General features: G+C 42.3%; 1 protein-coding gene across 1 annotated transcript in view; it reads right to left on the reverse strand.

Annotated features, from left to right (window-relative positions):
* Positions 1-1,030: 1,030 nt before the first annotated feature.
* The window catches only part of Golim4 (golgi integral membrane protein 4), an 80,564-nt gene continuing 56,919 nt past the window's right edge, over positions 1,031-24,675 (reverse strand). The window contains exons 9-17 of the mRNA XM_052732172.1: positions 23,764-23,806; positions 21,735-22,055; positions 19,244-19,500; positions 18,360-18,442; positions 16,966-17,075; positions 13,117-13,284; positions 12,716-12,784; positions 3,235-3,306; positions 1,031-2,839 (exon numbers count right to left, since the gene is read on the reverse strand). Of these exons, the coding sequence (XP_052588132.1) occupies positions 2,690-2,839; positions 3,235-3,306; positions 12,716-12,784; positions 13,117-13,284; positions 16,966-17,075; positions 18,360-18,442; positions 19,244-19,500; positions 21,735-22,055; positions 23,764-23,806 (1,273 nt within the window). The 3' untranslated portion in view covers positions 1,031-2,689. The remainder of the gene's footprint in view (positions 2,840-3,234; positions 3,307-12,715; positions 12,785-13,116; positions 13,285-16,965; positions 17,076-18,359; positions 18,443-19,243; positions 19,501-21,734; positions 22,056-23,763; positions 23,807-24,675) is intronic.

The raw sequence follows: 24,675 nt of genomic DNA on the forward strand, positions 1-24,675 counted from the left end.
TGTAACCCACTCCTGTGCAACCTGCCTTATTATGAATGGATCATGAAGTATCCAAAGAGCCAAATACACAAAATGATAATGGATCACAAAGTGTCCAAAGAGCCAAACACACAAAATGTCTTACTCAGAGAGGTAAACAATGTCAAATGTTCCAATGGCCACTCCATCAACCTTAAGGGAAATGCTCTCAGTGTCAAGGGGGCACTGGGAATTGAAGAGTCCAGGTCAAATACTTCTCACACTGTGAAGGCATTCAATACATGTCAGTCCTTTTCCTTGGTAAGAGTGAGTCACTGGTGCCTGTGGCTAAGGTTATGCTCTACATTGCTAGATCTTCTCTGATCACACTTGCAAAGAACCAGTCATCACATCTGTGCTCTTTTGTGCTATATGCACACATGCCTAATTCAGTGCTTTCTTGTCCTAATAAATGCACAGGCATGGAATACTTTGACTTCCACATTCAGTACCTTCATTTCTCATTCTCTTATTTATTGAGGCAGAGTCTTTCTCTGAACTCGGAACTCACTTTTTTGGCTACCCTGCTGGCCCGCAAACCCCAGAGATCCTCTTGTTTACACCTTCCCAATGCTAAGATGCTAGGCGCTAGGGATGTAACTCAAGTCCTCATACTTGGGCAGCCAAGTCCTGAAGCAACTGAATCAGCTCCCAGCCCTCCTCTGACTCTTGGTCAACCCAAAGTTATACACTAATTGGCAAGATGAACTTAAGTGATAATTTACATCGATTCTGGTCATTAATGGAGATCAGGTCTGATTTAGTTCTCACTAGAATGTTCTTCCAACATGGAGTTAGAAATATTCCAGAATAGTTCGTGATTGGTGATTTAATAGAGAGATTTACACATGGATTGTGAACATGATACTCACGCTTTCTCATGTTTTTCTAGACCGTTCTAGCCCCCAAGGTTAGCTTAAAGACAACTAAAGTCCTTAGCTTCTTCTTTAGGGAAGAGGATGGGCTATGAGAAGTCAAGTGCCAATCAAAGTAGAAAAAGAAAGAAAATGAAGCAGTTTGGGAAAGGCATTTAATAATTCATTAATCTATATCCTTCTTATAAAGAAAAACCATAGATCACAAACCAGGAAATTATATGCTTTAGAAGACTTACCCATCACTTTTCATAGCTTTATTGATTATTACCCAAGTTTCAAATAATTAAATACTGTAACTGGGACATTAAAATACAAACTAATTTACCAAAATAATTGTATTCTGAGTATTATGTACAATATCATACATTTTACATTACATAAGGGGCTTTTATACATAAAGATGAGATTTGATTTATGGTTACTGGTTATCCAAAATACATTTGAACAGAACATTTCTATGCACACATACACAATTGCTCAGCTGGGAAAATCAAAACCATACATGAGTGTGGTTATTAAAAACTAAAATTACATTCATACAATAATAGCAGAAACTGAAATTCATTTTTATTATTTTGAAAGTAGTATCTAAAAACCACACAAAGATGAATTGTGGCCCAGTTCTATGTGTTTAACAATATTAATGGTACAAACTAAAATATGTGCTCATTTTAGGAAAAAATTTCCACTTTGAATTTTCTCCTCAGGGATGTATATTATTATTCATAGCCATTAAAATACCTTATATATAGGCAAAGGCAGGTCAATTCTGGGTAAATAGTAAAGTCACTGAGAGGGGAATTCCTATCATAGTGCTAAAGATATTTCACTATATAGTTCTGAAAAATAATCTTATTAAACTGTAGCATTGCATGCTTTCATATCCATGACTATGATAGAAATAGTTACACACCAAGGCACAGAGCTTAAGGGAGAAACATATGCTGTAGAAACGGGATACTGATGAGCTTAGAACTAAGAGAATTTAGATAAGAAATGATGGAAACTGGGAGTTCACCCAGGAAGCACCATCACACATACTACATCAGTTTTTAAGCGTGTCAGCCCCTGTTTGGCCTCTGTAACAGAAGACTAAGTCCAGGATACTTTCATATTAATATTATTCAACTTTCATACTTGGTTTCCCTCAAGCACGACAGCTGTGATTTTTAAGCAATGGTAAATATTCTTCTAACTGACCTGAAAGTTTAAAAAACAACATCTTTGCTCCGCCACACACACAAAAAAAGCTTTCCAATTGCATGTCAACTGTGCAGATGGACTTCATTTCCAGACAGCCTGCAGTAGTGACATCCTATCAGAGCTGTACATAAGAACCTGCAAGAACAGCCACTTGGCTACCAGTCACTCCCTCGACATTTGCACAGTGTTTTTCAGTACGCCTTGTTTCTAAATCCAACCCTGCCTTTTATCCAATATAAACGGTAGACTACCTGGAAGCCAGAAAACAAAAAAGTAATGAGCTGAGACATGCACAAAAGCCACGCACTTTACAACATCACACCATCTCTGAGGAATGAGATTCCGACCTGAGGGCATGTCTCATTGTTTATCTTCTTGTCCATGTTTAACTTGACTATAAAAGAAGTTCTAAGCTAAGTTATCAAAATATATTCATATAAATGTATAGCATTTCTAATATAAAAGTTAAAAAAGTCTAAACCCTCACTTTTGTATGTAATTAAATATTCTAGAATTCAGTAGGCGGGATTCGTTTTAGAGCAGCTTGAAAAAAATGTGTTGGCTGAGCGTAGTCTAGAAATGGGGTCCGGCTACATTTCGGCTCTGCGATGTGATTTCTCAGCGATAGCAGCTCCGTCTTCTTCCTCATCTTCCTCCTCCTCATAATGCTCCTCTCTTCCTTTGGGATGGGCACCATCTTGAGCTCCTTGTTCTTCGACATCATTATTTTTATCATCAGCCTAAAGGATAAGAGAAAAAACAAATCTAAGAGAGGATGTAGCCTTTGTGACCGATATTCTATTCAACAAAGATGCAAAGTAATTCATTTTGGAGGAAAAGAAGGTGTGAAGAAAATGATTTCATAAGCAATACTACAGCCTCTCAATATTCCAGTTATCATAACTTTTCTTTATTCTAGGTAGGCCTGCTAAATTTATCATTGGCTTAGAGGTGCAGAGAATATGCTTCTGGTCCCTGTCTGTGTGCATGTGTGTGACTTCTATATGGAAATGTGACATTCCAGGGCAGAATAGGCCAACACACACATTCCTGCATACATATATACACATCACACACATATATACATGCAGGCACACATACACACTCATGCACATATTCAAAGAAATAAACATACGTTTTCACCATAAGTCTCTTCAGCATTATGTTCCAACTCCCTTTTCTTCTCTTCAGTCAAATCTTCCTGAACCTAAAACACAATCACACAGACTGAATGATGCTTTCCCATTTAAACACTTGTAACAAAATGATCTGATTTCTAAGATATTCATTCAAAATTGCACATCTTTGCAAAAGAGAAAAAAATTCAAGTTGAAAAGTGATACAAGTCCAAAGTCAGACTTGTCTTGTGGATGTAGAGATGTGCGATGTGCCTCTGTAGGAAGTGTTGGCAGTTAGTGGTCGCTGGAGGGACAGGTGCTACTCTCTTCAGTGGTGGGGCACCGAGAAGAAGAAACATTTGCTCCAGTAAATGACTCCCACTCATGCTTGGGCAAGAAACACTAATGAGACTCAGTGGGCCACACCCCAAAGGAAGACGAGAACGTAGGAAGACTGGTTGAAAAGAAGCATCTAGAGGGGAAGGGAGTGAGGCCAGGGAGGAGGATGGGAAAGGGCAATGGAGAAGAAAATGGTTAAAATTCACTATATAAATATATGAAACTGTCAAGAAGAAAAGTCTCAAAATCAATGTGATTCTCAAAGAAGGACCCATGGATTTGATTTCTGTTTTGTTTGAATATGGGTGAGCTCTACAAAGTCAACCGATAAAGGGATTCAGCTCTCTTTACAAATTGTTGTATTTCCACTTCCAAATGGAAGAAACCCAGGAATCTACAGGGCTGATGGGACAGAAGTCTTAGAAAGGCAAAACAGCCTGTCTTATTTGTTGTTATCAATAACCAGGTACATTCCAGGCAAGTCAGAATTTTCTCTTTTTTTTATTTATTTAAAACTTTTTTCCCATATTACATATCAATCCCTGTTCCCCCTTCCTCCTCTTCTCCTACTTCCCCCATTCTCCCCCCCCACCTCACCCCCATCCACTCCTCATAGGGGGTAAAGCCTCCCTTGGGTAGTCAACACAAGCTAGCATATTAAACTGGGGCAGGATCAAGTCCCCCTGCATCACAACTGAGTAAGGCATCATCGCACCATAGGGAATGGGCTCTAAAAAGCCAGTTCCTGTACCTGGGATAAGCGCTGGTTCATTGCCAGGGGATATACAAACAAATAAGTCACAAAACTTTCACTCACATTCAGAGGGCCTAGTGCAGTCCCCTGCAGGCTCCCCAGCTGTCAGTCCAGAGTCTGTGAGCTCCCACTAGCTTGGGTCAGCTATCTCTGTGGTTTTCCCCATCATAATCCTGACCCCCTTGCTCCTATAATCCCTACTCCCTCTCTTCAACTGAACTCCAGGAGCTTAGCCAAGTGCTTGGCTGTGGGTCTCTGCATCTGCTTCCATCAGCAAGTCTGAATTTTTTAATAAATAACAGCCAAACAATGAGGTAGATGAATAAATAAATGCAAAAATATCTCTTCTCCATAGGTACAAAAAATACCATTGTCTATGTAAAATGAGGTAGAAAACTGATGTATCTAAGAATAAATTTATCTAGCTAAAATGTATAGAAAATAGGACAAAATAATCATAACTTCTTCATGAAATATTCTATTAAACAGTTCCCAAATCCCTGTATCTAATGTTCTAGCACATTTCTGTTGGAAATTGTTTTATGTTGTGTTCACTATTATCATAGTTTCCCTGATCGAAAGCATTTATCTGAAAATGTAAATCAAAGAAAGCATCCAAATACTCTTACTAAATAACCTCTAATGATCACATCTTACAGAAATAGACGATAATGCAGTTTCTAACTTGTTAACTTCTGAAATCATATATATGCCAAAAGACAGAAGTCATTTGCATATATCACAAAGAGTCTCAGAAGACTGTGTTGGTACCAAGCCAGTCTCTTCTAGGATCATAGTACATGATTGAGCCCTCTTGAACAGCACGGGGCAGTAAGAGATTGGGGAGAAGAAGAGCTGGAGGAGCGGCTGTTGGCACTGTGCAAAATGGGTGAGGTGCTACAGTCAAAGCATCCAAACAGGACGAGGGAAATGAGAACAGTTCAGCCTCCCTACGAGCTGTGGATAGACACTGGCCTGTCTGTAGCCTGAAAGGATGTCTTTTCCAAGCTATCCAGGCTGGAGGGAAGTCTTCATGAGTCTAGTCATTCTACTATCAGCTGGACCTAGAGCTCCTATACTGTAGTCATTCCAAATAATTAGATCGGAGGCATAGAACATCCTCTGTATTCACAGTTTCTGATAGGGTGAGCTAAAGATATCTGTGTCTCACTTTACGTCTTTATCAGTGGTCCATGACATCTCTTCTGCCATTAGTCATAGAATCTTACAGTGACATTACATAGGATACTGGGATGAGGGCAGTGGAACATATATTCTCCATTACATTCAGGGCTGACAAACAGAAGCATTATTAAATTGCTCAAGTGTTCCTGTTGACTTCAACCAACAAAGACAACTTTTTTGTAACTTTAATGAAGAATGCATTACTTGGCTAAAAAGTGAGTTAGTTGAGAATGGAAGAAGTGCTTAGAACCTATGCAGTGCAGTGAGAAAAATCCCTAAATCAGAGGATGGAATTCTTTTTTGTTGGGGGGTGGGGAATAGTAACTGCTCAGGCTTCCTCAACCATTCTGTCTCTGTCATGCAACACAACTCTACCAATGTAGAGCAAAACAGCTGTACACAATATGCAAATAAATAGGCTTGGCTCTATTCCAATAAAACTTTATTTACAAAACAGACTATGCTTATGGGAGTTTTCCACCTCTTAACATATACTGTGTGGATAGACCAACCTAAACCAAAGGCTTGCCTCTGAATATTTCTTTCTATATAAACAGTGAGGTCAATTTTGTTGTTTTGCTTTGGTTTAGACAGGGTCTCATCTCAAACTCACAATCCTCCTGCCTCAGCCCCTGGAGTGCTGTGATTACAGATCTGTTATAGCATACTGGGATAACAGTTTTCATTATGAAAACCCTCAAGTGCATGCCAATAAAGAGAATCACTTACTAAGACTCTTACAGCCACTAATGTCAACATGGCCATACTTGTATCATCTATGACATGCCTACCCTTTTCAGTGAATTATGTATACACCTGTATATGTGCGTGTGTGTGTGCATATGTGCGTGTGTGTGTGTGTGTGTGTGTGTGTGTGTGTGTGTGTGTGTGTGCAGGTGCACCGGAAGTTGGAGTTCAGAAGTCAATGTCAGGTGTTTTCCTCAGGTCTTCACCCTATTTTTTTTAAAACCTAGTCTCTCATTGATCCTGACAGGCACCTATTTCCCTAGTCTGGCCTGTGATCCCCAGGGATGCTCCTGCCTGTCTTCTCAGTGGTGGGATTCCAAGTGTGTGCTATCCAGCTTTGATGCAGGGGGAGGGGGGTGGACCTGCTTCAGCTGAATGTTCCAGACTCTGCTGACTCCCCATGGGAAGTCTTACTTTGTCAGAGGAAGAGGGAATGGGGCTGGCTTAGGAAGGCTGGAGGCAGAAGGAGGGAGGAGAGAGGGATCTGTGGTTGGTATGTAAAATGAATAAAAAATTTCTTAATAGAAAAACATTAAAAAAAGAAAGTTACAAAATTTAAAAAATTATATTAATAAAACACTTTAAGAATAAAACTGTTCTTGCATATAATTCATTACAGTGTGCTGTGTTATGTTAACATATGTGAAGTAACTCTGACCTCACCCATAAACATTGTTTGTAATGTAAATAACCTCATTAACCCTCATTAACCTTATGTAAATGTCTTCAGGATGTCCCAGGATTCCCATGAACACTATGGGAACAGCTACTTTATAAAAAACCAACAGCAGTAAAGAAATTCTTATCTAGGAAAACAAAAACAAAAACAAGTGTGTGCTATCATGTTTGTTAGTTTTTTGTTTGTTTGTTTTTTAATGGGAGTGCTGTAGACCTAACTCAAGCATTCGAGCTTATATCGTAAATATTTTACCAATTGAGCCATCTCCTCAGGCCTTTGCTGAATTAGTCTTAAAATTTCTCCACATCATGCAATTTCCATGTAAAGCCATTTACACTCCACAGCATACATCTCTGGCAATGCATGTCTCTCTAGACATCTGATAGCTTCCACAACCCTGTGCCATAGTCTACTGGCTGGACCACACTCACACTCTTTCTTGACTGCCTTTTTGAAAATGTTTTTGTTTTGTTTTGAGATTAAAGTCTTACACTGCCACCCAGGCAGACATGGACACTCTCTAAGTGACCCAATCTGGCATCAACCAGTGGTCCTTTTGTCCCATCACCTTTTGAGTGCAGGGGCTACAACTGTGAGTCACCACACCTGCTGCTGTCACAAAAGAGACATGTACAGTCACTCTGTCCTGATCAGAATCTGAACAAAGATCATGCATGACAAGGGCTTCCTTTCCTCCTTAAAAAATTCTAAGTTCACTTCTGTCTGCTAAGCCTTCAGCCACCCCTTCAACCATCCCTCTAGGGCCTTATATTGCGTGTGAGGGACGGTTTCATAAAGTGTGAACAAATTCAGCTTCAACTTAAGAGCCAGGGGCATTTCAGAAGCGGTGCTGAAAACTTCCCATTTTCATCTCATCAGCAGGCACCCTGTGCGTGTTTGTCCTACTAACAGTAAGGTTGTCCTTGGTCAGTGACAGCAGATGTTGACCGCCCAGTCACTCCATGCTCCGTAGAAAGTTCCCTGAGCTCTGTTCATGTAGTGACATCATTCATTGATGATTCCGTCTTAAGTTGATTGTTTAGAATTCAACAATAAATAACAAATTATGTGATTCTGAAAAACTTAACTGACCTCTCTGAAGCTCAAATTTCTTATACACAAAATAAAAATGTTGAATAAAGTCCATGACCCTTGGTGTTTATATGTGTGTCTCAGGGAGGAGTGGTCTGAGAGCTGTGGGTTCTTCTAAGCATTTAGTGAAAAAATGTTTAGCAAATGGGTGTGACCACTCATATTAGTTTAAGAGGTCACACTTTCCAAAGACTATCTAGGTAGCTGCTTTCCCTAGGACTATTTATCTAAACAGAGGTTCCCAAAATATCAATATATGCTGCTTGGGAAGGTAGAGCTTTTGAAGGGTTCAGATTTCTAGAGCCCTCAAAAGATAAATACAAATTCTGCAGGGTAGAGTTGGTATAGGGGTTTGTATTTTTCATGAACTTCTTAAGGTGACTTTTGGTCACAGCTAAGACAGGACACTATTTTTTTTTTTAGTACAATGGATGTTGGTTAAGAATGTCTGGCTGGGGAAATAAATTTTCTAAGACTGTTTCTCCCTTTCTCTAGTTGGTGGACCTACTGTACAAATTTTAGCTTATGATCCAGTTGTCATTCTAATTATAGTTGTGAACTGATGATGTAAATGGCTCTTTGATTAATCAAAAAATGATAGTCTGTAATATTCTAGCCATAGAGACAACAGACGCTTACATATATAATATTAATGCATTTATCATGTTTGAGACCAAAGTAATCCAAGATCATCTTAACTGCATTACTGAAGAAGAACAGATGATATTGTATTCTTGAGCTTTACAATATGCTGAAGCTGATAGCCCCAGATCAAAAGCTCACCTTTGATCATGTATGTCTTCCTCAATAGTCTGCCTTAATATCCTGCCTCAGCTGGCACCATGCTTTATCAAAGACATCTCAACACTGCTACTTCTCACTTGTAGTCCCGAAAACTGTGCTTTAGAAATTTCAGGAAAGAATCCTACCAGATGGGGTCAACCTTGATTAATGGTTAAACAAAACAAAGCAGACCCCGGATCTGAATTTAGGGTTGGCTAGCTGTCCTGTGCTAGCATATGTAGTAACAATTGTACATGTGAGAGAAACTGTACCTAGCTAGGAACCAGGAGGCTTCACTGTAAGAAGCTGAGCGTGGGAGGATCCGGAAGTAGTGGCATGCTAGACAGTCAGAGGCCTTCAACAACATTAGCTACAATGACTGCTCAGCAAGGTTTAAAAGAATCTGTGCCCATTGAAAAGGCCTCCCTTGCTCCTTTCCTAGCAGGAGCTTCCATCCCTTCAAGTTTGTAGCTGAGAACAACCTTGAACTTGTGATCCCCCTGCCTCTACTCCCAAAGTGCCAGGATTTTAGTTGTGCTCCACCACAGCCAGTTCATGTGTTGTCTGAGACAGACCTGTCAGCTTCTTACATGCTGGGCCAGAACTCTACCAGCTGAGCCCAGCCCTGGGAAATCTGATTCTCAGGTTGCTTCTGGTGTCAGGTATGTATGTGCCCCTCTGTCTACAGAAAGTGGACAAACAACCTTTTACTTCTCTTTCTTGAATGTTCATATTAATCTGCTAAATTTTTCAAGCAGTCATTTAATCTGTTTTTAACATTTAAATACTTTAAAATACATAAACTTTTTTAGATATGTCATAATATGTCTCTTCACTCAAAAGTAAATAAAATATCTGGAATGAGAAAAATATTACAGTAAGTATTTTTACTTTAAAAATCATAAACAAATAAACAAGGAGTGCTGGTAGGAATCTGTCATTTTTATGTCTTAGAATGATAACATGGCTGAGACAAAAGAAGGTAGTGGAAGGCCAGGGCCATAGAGTAGTCATTGAAGTGTTTACTGTGTAAGTAATTGGACCTCAAATTCAATCTTCAGAGCCCATGTGCCATGCACATAACCCCAGCACCGGTGAGGCAGACACAGGCAGATAACCAGTGTTGTCTGGCCAGGCAGCCTGCCTACTTAGTGAATGCCAGGCCAAATGACAGACCTTATTTAAGAAAATAAAGGTGGATGTCACCTGAGGGATGACATCCAAGGTTTCCCTCTGGCCACTACACTCATGGGTATAGACATGAATGTGTACCCTCACTAATACCAACACAGTAATACGCTAACACCTACACATCCAAGTTTTGCCTGGGAGGGAAGAAAACTGGGCACTATTATAAGTCTACAGCCCAGTCATTATAGAACAGCTGGGACACTCAGGCTGAAAAGAGACCAGGGGGATGAAGCCACTCATTATTTCATTGTTGTTAAAGTGTGTCCGTGAATGCTGCCCCTCTCCACCACCACCCCCACACTAAAACTATCCAGTGCATCCATACTTTTAGTTCACTGCTCATCTCGCTGCAGGTTGCTTAGCACCTCATCTTCATTATTTGTGTTTGAAAGAAATAATGGAAAGAGCTGGTAAAATTCAACACAGCCTGTGCAAGAGATGATCAGTGGACAGAGAGGCAGTTAAGACTGGAAAGAAAAGCTTTCTAAGAGTTTTAGGCAGTAGTCCTAAATGACAGGTGTGTGTGTGTGTGTGTGTGTGTGTGTGTGTGAGAGAGAGAGAGAGAGAGAGAGAGAGAGAGAGAGAGAGAGAGAGAGAGAGAGAGAGAGAGAGAGAGAGAGAGATTCCAGATCCACAAGGCCTCAAGGCAGGGCCTGGGGCTTCGGGAACAGTGTTAGCAGCCAAGGAGAGGAACAACAGAACAGTGGAGCGGAAGGACCGCCTCTGGGTGCCGGCTGCAGTGGAACAGCCCAAGCCTCTGCCTTGTTGCCTGCCCTAGCCTGTCTGTCTTTTCTTACCGTCCTCCATCCTTCTCACATCTCAGGGTTTCTATCCTTCCCTTTAACTGATCATACTACCGAGCTGAGAAGGAATCAGCAAACAGTGATTAAACTTTTATGTTTACCCTTCTGAATTTTTAAAAGGAAGCCAAGGTGAACCGTTTCTCTCGTAATCCCTCAAAGCTCCCCCTGATCTGACTTGAGGAAACAAAGGACTATTGGTCTAGACATGCTGTTACAAGAGCAGTCCTGATGAATAGCTTTCTCCTGCAAATGTCTTAATATTCAAGGCTGCTACTTTCTCCAACGCTCTTTCCGAAAAGCTAATCTCTGGGTCTTCATGAAGATGAACAGCAGGTGGGGAGATGCAAGGGAATGCAACGATCAAGCCTGTTACAGAGAACACGGCTGTGGTCATAAAGGGCAGCAGGCTTTTCTCTTTTCTTGGGATAAGCACAATTCTAGCATTGGCTCTAAAAGGCTAACAATCAGTAAGAATGAGGCAGTGATTCATGAAGGCAGCGGAGGGTGCGGTGTGAGTGCAGAGCACAGACTCTCTGAGCTTGCTCTCTTCCTGGGGGCCTGGCTTTAGGTCATCACTTCACTTGTCTGTGTCTACCATCTTACCTGTCCTTTCCCCCAGGAAGACCCTGTTTGCAAGACCCTGGTTATGAAGTGGCCCTTAACCAGTGCTTTAACTTGGTAAATACTGACTTGTCTATAAAGGGAGTAAATGTGAGGTCTTGACTTGATGTAAGATGCAAACCATATATCCTGTGGTAGTTTGAATGCAATTTGCCACCAGAGGCTCATAGGGAGTAGCATTATTTGAAAGGATTAGGACATGTAGCCTTGTGGGAGTAGGTTTGGCCTTATTGGAGGAAGTGTGTCACTGGGGGTGGGCTTTGAGGTTTCAGAAGCTCAAGCCAGGCCCAGTGGCTCACTCTCTTCCTGCTGCCCATCGGGATGTAGAACTCTCAGCTGCCTCTTTAGCACTACATCTGCCTGTGTGCTGTTATGCTTCCCATTGTTATGACAATGGACTAAACCTCTGAACTGTAAGCCAGCCTGAATTAAATGTTTTCCTTTATAAGAGTTGCTGTGGTCATGGCATCTCTTCACAGTAATGAAACTTTAATACACTCCCAACATACAGTTCACTAGAGAGACAGCTGCTAGAGACAATCCCTCACACACTGCAATCACCAGCTGATTCATCACAGGAATAAGACAATGGGATAGGTTTTATATGAAATTCATTAGTGGTAATATGTCAGAAATCTACAATGGAAAGGAAATTAAAATTTAATATTAAGAAATTCCATCTAAATGCATCTTAATTCAACTGGAATGCAGTCCTTTCCATATTTTGCCTCCTCCTTTCTTTTTCTTTCCCTTTTTCTTTTGGTGGAGGGGGTGTGCTAGAGACTGAACTCAAGACCTCTCATTTGTCAGGTGACCTAGCCCTCATTATTAAGCTTAATTAAGATTCTGCATTCATATTAGGGAAGAGGTCAGAAGGAAAGATTGGTGAATCTCTAGAAATACTTGGAGTGGGTTAGATGAGTCCCAGTTTACTCTTTAGGGTCCCCCTGAGACAGCATGGGGAAGATTCCAGAGAGAAAGATACAGGGGTCAGTACACACTCCCTGGAAGTGCAGAGCCTTGTTCTTCTCTCTTGGATGCAAGAAAATGCATGCATGGATACTCTCAAAAAGATCACATGTATCTACATCTGCCAGAGGTCTTCTTGATTCCAAACTTCTGGTCATTTAAAATCACTCTGGTTTCTTATCTTCTAAGTGTTTCGACTGCTATGATCCATTTCTTCTTCAAGCTCCCAACCCTTTCTCATTCCGTTTAAATCTGAATGTCAAAGTCAACAGAGCTGAGGTTTGTTTGAGGGTAGTATGCCCAGTGTGTCCAGTCACATGCACCCAATCTTATACCTCCTCCTCTCCTTCCTCCTGGTACTGTTCATCAACATTATCCTCCTGCTGGTCTGGATTCCCTGCCATCTGTAGGAACAAAAGGAGAGGTTCACGTTACTGTACCCTGGAGAAGTGTCTCACAGGATGCTGGGTCAAAGGATGAGCACACCAGGATGAAAAGCGTCCCGGCAAAGGCATCAGTAGCCAGAAAATGCTGAATGTTCATTTCTCAAAAGAAGTGTGCGTCACTCCTTATCTCCCTCTTGGAGTACAGGCATATCATCTTACATAAGGGTCTAAAACCCGATGATGTGCTGATGTGGCAAATCATCTCTCAACCCACATAAGCACGTGCCTTTCCCATCAATTAGGCATTTACTGAAACGCTCAGGCTGAACCCACCCTTTGTAGCATCTTACCACCAAGTGCTCATCCATTTCTGCGTTCTCTTGCTTTGCTTCCCCTTGTTTCTGCTCCTCACTTTCCTCTGGCAAATTCTCTTCCCTCACTTGCTCAGCCTCCTCAAATTCATCTTCCCCTTGATTGTTGGGGTCATCTGCTGGATTGACGTCCTCCACAGCTGCCCTCTGGAAAATGTTCATAAAAAGCACCCACCGCTTCAAAACTGAGGTTCAAGTATAAGTTCATTGCAAAGGTCACACACACACACTGGCAGAAAAGGAAACTGTCCTTCGCCGGACAGTTCAAATCAATTTTTTCCCCAAGACTTGTAGCGCATGGAACATCTCTATCCATGTCCAAGATGGAGCTCCCTTTGCTTTGTCAGTAGGAGGAAACAGATCGATGGAGGAGGGGCAAATAGTACATCATTTGTGCAAGTGATTCCTCAACATTCTAGTAGTAAGTAATGTACGCTTCAGTACGCAGCCAACAGTGCTCATATAAGTCGGAGGGCTAAGTGGAGAAAAACAGATCAGTAATAATCAAGATGGGAGAGTTAGGGGGGCAAATAGTAACTCCTTTCACTGCTACATTGACTTTCACACCCACTTCCCTCAGAGAGAAATCTGTGAGTGTGAGGTGGACATATTGGTTGCATGTGTACAAGTGTGTGCATTTGCACCTATGTGTAGCTGCCCAGGAGTGCACACGAGTGTGGAGGCCAGAGGTTAACTTCAAGTGTCACGTCTCAGGAGCAGTTCACATTCTATGTTTAGATAGGCTATCTTACAGTGAGATGTGGAGCCCATCCACTATGCTGGACTGGCTTGTTATGGAACTCTGGGCATTCGGTTTCCAGCTCTCCAGCCCTGGTATTGTAAGATGCACCACCACACTTGACTTTATATGTCGGTGCTGGAGAGGAAACAGCCAGCACTGGACTAACTGAGGTATCTCTGCAGCTCCCGGCAAGAACATTTGAACACATAAATAGGGAAAAAGTAGCTGATGGGAAAGAAAGCCCATAGTGGAAGGACCCAAGAGGAAGACCTACCAAAGAGGCAGGGCAGAGAAAGAACTCCACAGTAAATGGTTTAGGTGCAGCATGCCAAATTTCTTTTATCAACTAGGGCTACCAGGAAGCAGAGTAATATTGCTTTAGAAAGGGATAGAAAAAATCAGACGATGCACTGTCAAAGGTATCTCCACAGCAGTTCTGAGTAACTGTGTTCCACAAATGCCTTTCAAATGAAGTGACATCCCAATTACTTCGGTTATCCATTTAAGACCCTAGCACACCTGTTAAATAATACCCATCCTAACAGTGATCCTGAGATGGGCATCCCCAATCCCTTGGTAAGCCATGGGACACTTACTGAAGTGGGAATTGCTCTCCATGGGACGCCGAAGCCATGGAGTGGGACTCAGCCTCTCAGCGCTGTGCAGACAAGGGGCTCTGGCTACAGTTCACCGAGCTGCTCAGGCATGGTCAAGAGCTCCCTACAGTGTCAGGTGGCTTATTAGTGCATAGCCCTGGCTGGGAGCTTCAAGTGCAAATGACACTGCTCTCCATATAAATGAGAAGTCATCCTCTTCACACCCAGTTCCAATTACTTTGTAATCTCTTGCCTTTTAGGCTTTCTTGTATGAATTATTGGTCATTTGTGTGGGGGACAAAAAAGAAACTGTAATATAATCCCCGTAAAACAAAACAAAACAAAACAAAAAAACCACTAAGCACCTTTTTCATTAAAAAAAAGTTCATAAAAATGGAAGTTCTAGTCCCAACTCCAACCAAACAAGAGTTGAGAGGGTTACAGGGAAAAAAAAATGTTACATCAAATATAATAATGACTGCAGCCTGGGACAAGAGGTGATTCACAATGTCTAGTTAAAAGACCTATCTTTTCCAGTGGAGTGTATTGGCTAGAATAAACAAAAAGATGTCAGGAGATCCCATCAGCGAGGGGTCCTGCAGCAGATCCTAAAGGCAAGTGTCTGTCATACCCACCCCTTCCCACTGGCGGCCTTTGTCTCCTCTTACACACTCGCAGCCTTTTGTGCTCCGGCTTTCTTGCTCTCAAGGGATATTTTCTCATTCCCTCATGTGTTGCTGCTTCAATTACTGGAAAAATTCAGAGCTAGGTTCCCAGCTGCATAGTTTCCTAAATGTTGTTGCAGAAGAGGGGAAGAGAAGGTATTCTGCCCCACCTTAGTGCAAGGTAAGTCAGAAAGCTGCTGCATCGAAGGGCTCCAGGTAATGACCAGAAAGACTTTGGCACGGGCAATCCTAATGGACCTGGCTCTTCCTTCCAGGTCTCTGGGTTAATTTAGACAGAACTCATAAAATATCAGAGATTGAATGCTACCCAATGCGAGTATTGATTTATTAGATATATATATATTAGCAATATTTTGTATATATACATATACATATACATATATATATACATATACATATATATATATATATATATATATATATATATATAAGACAACTAATGTAGTCTGTAAACATCATCTGCACAAATACAGGGTTGGATTCATTACACAATTGCTTGCATTGCTCCTGAGTAGGGCTCAGGACCTAGACTGCCCAGGTTGAAGGGTGAGGGTCTTGTTTTCAGTCAATGCAAAGGCTAACCTAGCATCTACATAATTACATTCTGAATTGTGGACACTATCTTGGCACCTGAGCCCCTCTTTTCAAATCTGAAGCCATACATCCTTATTTATTGTTATTAAGAGGGTCACTGGACAGCTGCGTAGAAATCAGGTCACATGACGCATCCCAATAGACCCACACAACATGCTCAGCAAACATGAAGTCCTTTCTCTGGTCCTCTCTCTAACATTTAAGCTGGCTTGCCCTCTCCTCTCAATCTTTACGAGTCACTATATTTTTCAATGCTTTTCAATTTTGCTCAACCTAAAAGCTTCCAAAGTGGTTTTTTTTTTTTTTTTAAATCCTTAGAGCAACTTCCAGTCCATCTCCTCACACCCCCACCGTCGGAAGCACAGCTTGGAGAAACCAGAATTGTTAAGCACGCAGGCAGGCCTGCTTTCTTCAACTGAAGGAAAAACACCACCTGTTCACTTGGAATGCAGGAGCCAAAGTGGTCAGACAATCTGGTGATCCTTTGGTACTCCTTTTGAAGCCAGCCTTCACCTGAATTTCCCCCAGATCTCGAGAACTGTTCAGGCCCTAATCCTGGGTTTTGCCTCTCAGTGAATAGAACGCACCCTTAAGAAGCCCCATGTGCTCTATCAACAGAATTCAGACTTCCGTTTATTGTTTATTACAATTTTTTCTCTCTAGATCCCAGCCTTGAGCACTGTTGGCCAGTCAGGAGAACTCATTTTTATGATAAAGGTCTCAGGTACTTTGCTAGAGTGGTGTATTTTGCAAGGGAAATTTCTATGTAGCCAACCCTAAAGCTTTGTTATAAGAATTGTCACATGGAGACTTTTGTAGCCATCCTTGAAGCTCTGTTGTAAGAATTGTCACATGGAGACTTTCGCCCCACAGTTCTACTGTGTTTAAATGTGTAAGAAAATTAAACCATGGGATCAGACTCTGGATGTTTTGATCCGGTTTGACTGAGTGAGTCCGGCGGTTCTGAGTTTTCACTCTCACCTCTTTGCTGTTCATTTCTCTGCTGGCTGTGATTCCTGCAGGGACCCTGCAACACTCTACCTCACGGTTTTCAGTGAAACACTTGTGTTTCGTTCCTACACAGTTGTGTAAGATGTCCTCCTCTGTCCGAGGAGAAAGCACATCTGGAGCCAGAAGCCTGAGTCAGACACGTTTTCTTCCCGCCTGCCCTGTGAGTTACTAACGGTCGGAACCAGCAGAGGGAACTTACATCTGCCTCAGCTTCGGGGTCAGCTTCTTGGGGTCCTGGTTCGTGAGGTTCCTGTCTGTTGCCTGGGTCTTCCTCAGCTTCATCTTGGCGTTGGTTCTCTCTCTCATAGGCTAACAAAGCAAAGGAACCATAATCAGCCCTAAGTGGATCAGGCAGGATTTTCCTCTCACAAAGCAGCCGACCGTGGCTTCCCTGAGATCACATCAATCTATCTCACCTCCGTCTGGGGTAGTGGTATGTCTCTGTCTTATTTTTTTGTTTGTTTTTATTTTTGTTTTCTGAGCAGTTCTGTCCTTTTTCTGGACTGTATGTCAAACGGATGGGTGAATGTCCCATTCCATCATTGCTAAGGGATGTTTATAGCAGACACTGACATTTCCCCACCAGATATGAAAAGCATGATCAAAACTCTTATAATCAAAGAAATTCTATACGATTAAATTTTTTTGGTTAATATCAGAAAAAGAGAGTTTTCCAAAATTAGGACATTTAAAAATGGACAACAACAACTGTGAACTCAGAAGCAGATAGATTGCTGCCAGAAAAACACATCCTGTGCTTATATTGACATAAGAGTTTACTTGATATTCGTTGTGGGTTGGGGAGTACTCAGATTAACAGAATTATAAGAGCACACAAAAACTGTAAATCATTTAAAAGTAAGACATAAGAGAGAAGGTTAAGGATACAGAGAGTTACTTCGTCTGGACATAATAAAGAAACAGGGGAGCCTGCTGGCGAGACGCAAGCGCACAGGGGGACTTATTAAACAAGAAGGGAGCAAATAGCTCTCAGTCTTATGACTAACAAATGGAAGAAGTTAAAGTGACCCACGGGGGATGTGCAGGCGACAGTTTCTTGACTCTTAGGGTTATAAAATACCACAATAGGCTGCTGATTGAGTAAGGGCATGCCTTTGCTTTTCTTTAGACACTTTCTAGAAAATCAAACATTTGTAAGAGTCACTGGCACCAAGCGGAGTTAACTTCAGCTCTACCGCCCCAGGAAGCGGCATTTGACAAATTTCATACTTGATGCTTGCCATAAATACAAGCAAGGGCGCAGACTTCCAAGCTAAGTAGAAAAGAGAGAAAGTTCCCAAAGAATACCAGTCCTGTGGTTGTTGTCATAAACAACCATTAAGCACACAGTGGGATTCAACAGAGGGAGAATGTTGTAGAAAAAAGCCATTCTCTTCACCAGTTTTCACTAGTGCTAAGTATTTTTGCCAGGACTCAGACCAAACGTAAAAACAGCATAAGCGTGAGTCACAGCTGCTCTCCGTATTTACACAGGTATGCACTCTGCCTGTGGGTGCTGCGGAATGTGCTCCTCGATATGGTGTGGTATGACCGAGTCATTGGACGGAAGGGTCAGCATCTGAGGAGTCTCACCTCCTCCCTCTTCTTCATGGATTCCCTGGTCCTCGGCTCCCTGCACGACGTCGTTCTCTACAGCATTGTAATTAACTTGCTGCCTGCCAGGGACATAAATTCAGAAATAAAAATTAACAGCCACAGCTTGGAAAGGTCATTTATCTTTCAAGACAGGGATAAAAAGGGATTTTCAACTTTTAAAATGAGCCATAACTTGTTTCTGGGATTTAGATACACACTAAAGCACAGTAGTGACACCAGATACGTTTTCAAAGCACACCATGAGGAGGTAAATGTCATTTCACGATGAATAATAAAGTTAGCACTAAGTCGGCTAGTCTGTTTTGAGATCTATTACTTTTATTTATTTATTATTTTGTGAGGTTTGCGTGTGATGTGTGTACGTGTTAAGTTTTGTGAGAGGTGTACCACCATGCTACAGCACATGCCAGGTGGTCAGAAGAAAACCTTGCACACTGTCCTTGACGTCAACCTTGTTTGTTTGCCTCCAAGTACTCTGTTTGGCTGCGAGCTTCCAGAGAGTCTCCTCTCTCCATCTCCCACCCTGGTGTACTAGCCCTGGAATTACAGGCTGTATGCCATGGTACTTAGATTGACAAAGATTCTGGGGATTTGAACTTAGGTCCTAATGGTTGTGTGTCAAGCCCTTCATCACCAAGCTACCTTCTCAGCCCATAACTACTACATTTATTAGGAAGAAAAAAATTATGCTAAAATTAAGTAGCTAGCATTTAATTCCCCAATATTCTTTTCCTACCTTGTCTACTTGAGCAATAGGAGCCTGCCCGCCTGCCACGGGTTCAAGGGCTACACATACACAAAACTGATTTGACACCAGAGGAAGGACTGTCTACACCCACCCAGGGGATGGGGCAGGATACCGTAGCTGCTGCGGGTGCTGCGGCTGCTGGACGTCCCCATGCTCTGCCTGCTTCTGCTGAGCCATCTCTCTGGCCAGGAGCTGCTGCTGCTGCTGCTGCCGAAGCAGGTGTCCATGTAGCCTCTGTTGGTGCAAAGCTTCTGGGTGTTCTCTCAGCCTCTGGGCTTCCTCATCCCTCCTTGCCGCCAGCCTCTGCTGCTCCAGCTGCTCCTCATACGGGGAGCGGAATTTTGTGACTGCCTTGGTTGAATGGTCCACCTGGAGCAAAAAGAGTTGATGCTAAACCAGAGGGGCTGGAGCCTCCGGGCACTCCCTTCGTTTTCTTGTCAGGACAAACGCAGGAGGCAGGGTGGACTTCTTAACACTTTACGGCAGGTGACCCCTAATTATCCATAAAGTACAATATCTCATAATTTCCATCTTTCTCTGAATGGCCTCGGCCGTCTTATAGCAGACCTGCCAGCTGGAAAGCCGTCTTTCAGTGTGTTCCAGCTCAAATGGAACAGAGCACAACACAAGAAATCAGTTCCACCCTTAATTAAATTTATGTGCCGAGGTTCCGAATCAAGTTGGCACTTGGTAACCCCACACTAATTGCACAATTTTTGAGGCTAAGGCTTTGCCTAGGAATAGTTAAAGACCCAAGGATGCTAATTAACTCCAAACAATGGGCATGGCAGTCTCAGGCTAAACAAAATGTCAAATCTCAGCTTATACTGACGAAGCCGAGAAGAGAAAGAGAGATAGAGGTAGAGATGAGAGAGAGAGAGAGAGAGAGAGAGAGAGAGAGAGGATGCCTGTGTGTTGTGCTGTTCAGATGTGAGTGTGGGTGTCTCCTCAGCTGTCATTCCTCAAATGCCACCTTGCAGATGTTTGTTTTGTTTTGTGTTTGTTTAAGACAGGGTCTCCCATTGACCTGGGATTTGCTGAGTTACGAAGGCCTGTGAGCCCCAGGAATCTGCCTTTCTCTGCCACCCAGAACTGGGACTGAATTACACTTTGTTTTCTATTTGGGTTCTTGGACATTGAACCCGGGACCTCATGCTTGCAAGTGGGCAATTACTGACTGAGCCATCAATCATGCCTGCCCCAGAGAAGAGATTTTATATAAATAAACTATGCATGGATGCAGAAATGCATTCTGATTAGAGGAAAATCAAACACAGCAGTTCTTAAAATCCTGCTCCCCAATGAGTTATACATCTTCCTTCCCTTCCCTCCCCAATTAAAATACACACATTCAATTGTCAGCAAAAGGAAAAGGGCACAGTTGAGGACCACAGGGCTAAGGGGAGGATGGCAATGGCATTGGGATACAAAGTTTACAAGGATGTGAGGGGTCTTCACACCTACGAAGGCTGAAGCGTCACACAGCTTCATGTCTCAGAGACTAGGTGGACAAATAAAGCCTCAGCATCACAAAGAAATCATCAGCATCCATGGGTATTATCATTGGGTATGAGTTTGGAGATGGTGAAGAAAGGTCCCTGGCTGCACTCAATGCTGGTTGACATTAAGTTCCTTTAAAGACACTGGCTGTTTTTGTTTGTTTTGAAGGTAGGAATGTATCTCAGATGTCAGCGACAAGCCGAGGAGGCAGTACCTGAGGAGAGACTGGTAAAGGTATTCACTCACGGGCATGTGTGGAAGTGGTAAGTGAGTAGGTGTATAAGTGGCATGTGGGAAAGTGGTAAGTGGTAAGCAAGCGGTAAAGAGGTAAGAGCTTTTGAGTCATCTTTGACAGCAATGGGGGCAAAAGCTGGCATTGTAACTGGAAGTCAATGACTAGAAGGAGGACTCTTTATCACAGAAAAGTAGACGTATTTCCACATCAGGATACTCCAGGTGGGACTTAGGCTTTTCTGGGGAGGCGCCCAGTTGGGCGCTCCCCTGCTGCACTGTCGGGGATATGAGGACGAGTCTCTTGTGCAATATTGACAATGGGGGGATATATAGGTCTACAAGGAGCAATTGCTCTGATCACCAACCACCTTCTGGAGCTATACTGTGCCATTAGTCTTACAGCAGAATATTTAAGGGCAAGCAAAGAACATTCAGTGAAATCTTTCAAAAACATTTGTAGAGACTGATTCATAGAGAGGCTTCTTTCTCTCTCTCTCTCTCTCTCTCTCTCTCTCTCTCTCTCTCTCTCTGTGTGTGTGTGTGTGTGTGTGTGTGTGTACCTCTAGTGTCCTTCTTTAAGTGCTATTCACCTTGCTTTTTAAAAACACGATCTCTCTCCGAAACCTGGACTTTCTAGTTAGGCTAGGCTGGCCAGTGAGCCCCAGGGAGGCATTGGGCTGCTTCCCTAGTGCAGGACTACAAAAGCACACCACTACATCCAGCTTTTTACATGGAATCTGGAGACCGAACTAAGGTTCTCACACTTGCATGTCACTGACTGGGCATCTCCACAGCCCCATTACATTTTCATTAGTACCTAAAACCAAAGGCAAATTCCCCATCAGAGAGAACTTCGAGTACCCATGCACCTCAGCTTGAGGGCGGCCATCCAGAAGGTGGGCTGCGTCCTGACCCTGCTGATCTCGCCACTCCCGGTCCTGCTCCTCTGGTGGTGGATCATGTTCTTCCTCTAGATGCTCTGCCTGCCCCACCTGCTCCATTTCCTCCTCCTCCAGGGCCTTCCTGTGCTCCTCTTCCACCTGACGCTCCTCTGGCTCTCTGGGTTCCACTTGGTTCTGCTCTGCTGGAGCCTGAAATCCTGCTTCCTTCTGCATGGAAGAGAAAGGTTTCTCTTCTGTTCTCCTAGGCGCTGCTTCATGGTTCTGCCACACCTCGTTATGTAGAGACACCTAAGATAAGCACAGCACAAAAAAACTATTTCAAAAGTAATGACATTATTCTTTTAATACCACTTTAAAGGGCTACAGCATAAGCAAAGTCCTAGAGTTTAGAAATATACACAACTGTGACTTAAAAAAGAAAACAGGTATGATGGAATGATTTAATTCTCACTGTGTCATTTCTCCCTAAGACAGAAATAATTTAGGTAAAATTCTATCTCAGAGAATCGTCAGTGACCAGGAAAGCGAAGCCTACCAGCAACCATGCATCAGGAGAAAACTTCCCCTAAAGGCAACCTGACTCCAGCTTTCCTTAGAACAGAAAGGAGATAAACAACAAGCCGAACAAGAAAATCCAAAACCCTCAATCCTGCCGCTCACGGCTTCTGAAAATTTCTTCAAGGTCAACTGCCTTCTCAACAGATATTGGAAAGGACTAGGGTACGATGTAGGATTCAGTGGATGAAGGAGTAGGCTGGTTCCTTATCAGCTTCATTATAATCAAAGGGACTTATATTACCAATAGACAGCCATGGCAGTTTAAAATAGTTTCAGCTCAACAAGACACAAAACGTTCTTTGTTATGACGTTTCAATTTATGCCAGCGTTTGTACTGTACAGACACAGCTGTTGATGTTGGAGGTCAGCTTCAGGAGTTATCCATCTTGGATGTTGAGACAGGGTCCCCTCCTTAGGGTCCACGGGCCCACGAATTAGACTAGACTGGCTAGTCAACAAGCCCATGATCCCCGTGTCTCTGCTTTCCCAGCACCGGCATTCTGAGCACATGCTACAATGCTAGGCTTTTTAAATGGGTGCTAGGGATTGAACGTAGGCATGTGGCAAGAATTTTGCTGAGTTATTTTTCCCAGCCCCGATAAAATATTAATGTGTCTTATTACATCTTCTGTAAACCGAAGTCAGTCTGTGTATTTACTTTACACTGTCAATACAGAAAACTAAACCAAGGGAAAAAAAAACTTTTTTAGAAAATGTCTTCTCTAAAATCTGTTGAGTCATATCCATATTTTCTGTAAGTTTCCAACCTTTCTTTGATCTATATTAGTTAGGAAGATAAAACACTGATAGGAAAATCTGTAGTGCCTTTTCCCTCTTCTTCATCAAAAAGAAAGTTACTTCCTTGGTCAGATTAATTTCTTATAATTAGATGCCTAGGGGACCACATCATGAGCAATTTGAAATGGGAAGCCCTACTCTGAAGATAGCCAGGGATATAATTATCACTCTTGAAAAAGTCAAGAGAGTAAATCATGAAGTGGGGAGAAAAGTTCTTCCTTGAATATCTGGGAATGTCTACAGGTGTACATTTTGACAAAGTCTTCCGGCAAGTTTGCTACAAAACTGCCTTGTAGAAAATATTTCTCTCAAGGGCTCTAAGTACTTTCAAACACTGCCATTTATCCCCACTCTGTCCCTGTGAGGAATGTTAGGGGCAGATAACTACTATCTCCAGCTCACAGGTGGAACAAACCAAACTCTCAGTCATCAGACGGTGAACCCAATGAGGTAGAAGTCAGCTTAACAGGACACAGAGTCAAACGACAGTCATGTGATCCCATTTTGCCATCTTAAACTTGTGGTTATAAATCCCCAAGAAGGGACCAGATTGCAAGAACCTCAAGCCTGTTTGTGAAGGATTGCTCTGATGATGCTAAAAACATTCATCTGAGAACTCCATCGATGTTGACTTCGTTACTGCCATAAACTGGTCACTTGGAGACAAGACTCTCAACCATTTACTGCAAACCCATCACAGCAAGCATGTGGAGGTCAGAGAACACCTCTTTACCTTCCTCCATTTGGGTCCTGTCAATTAAACTCGGCTCATTAATCCCCGAGGGAAAGGGTCTTTACCTGCTGAGCCATTTGCCAATCCATACAAGTAACTTGTAAGAATTAGTGATAAGCAAGACCATACTGGTGATGCTCCCCGTTTGAAACACACTCAAGCAAGCCTTGATTTTCGTGAAGAACAAGAATAAACTGGATCACGGTCGGGTTACACAGGTGTTTTAATATGATTTTGCCATGCTCTATGTAGACCCAGCAGTGTAGCAAGTTCCATTGTATTAATGTTAATAACAGAGTGGGCTGCCACATACTATTCTCATGACATTTAAAAACCTTTTCACCTACTCGACGGAGAGAAAAATCATCTCACCTTCAAATATTCAGATACCAGAGCTCCTTTAACACATGTAAATTTACATAGAGAAAAACAAAGCCAGGAAAGCCTTTCCCAGTAAATGCTACAGCTTTAATTTATCAGTGTTTTTTCTCCAGACAAGCTGAATTGGTTAGAAATACAAATCCCCAGACCAAACCTCAAAGGAACTGAATTGGAAAGTGGAGCTGGGGTTATGGGGATTTGTATTTCTAACCAATTCAGCTTGTCTGGAGAAAAAACACTGATAAATTAAAGCTGTAGCATTTACTGGGAAAGGCTTTCCTGGCTTTGTTTTTCTCTATGTAAATTTACATGTGTTAAAGGAGCTCTGGTATCTGAATATTTGAAGGTGAGATGATTTTTCTCTCCGTCGAGTAGGTGAAAAGGTTTTAAATGTCATGAGAATAGTATGTGGCAGCCCCACTCTGTTATTAACATTAA

The sequence above is a fragment of the Peromyscus californicus genome, unplaced genomic scaffold (assembly GCF_007827085.1).
Source record: "Peromyscus californicus insignis strain IS unplaced genomic scaffold, ASM782708v3 Scaffold_9__1_contigs__length_137607984, whole genome shotgun sequence".
NCBI lineage: Eukaryota > Metazoa > Chordata > Mammalia > Rodentia > Cricetidae > Peromyscus > Peromyscus californicus.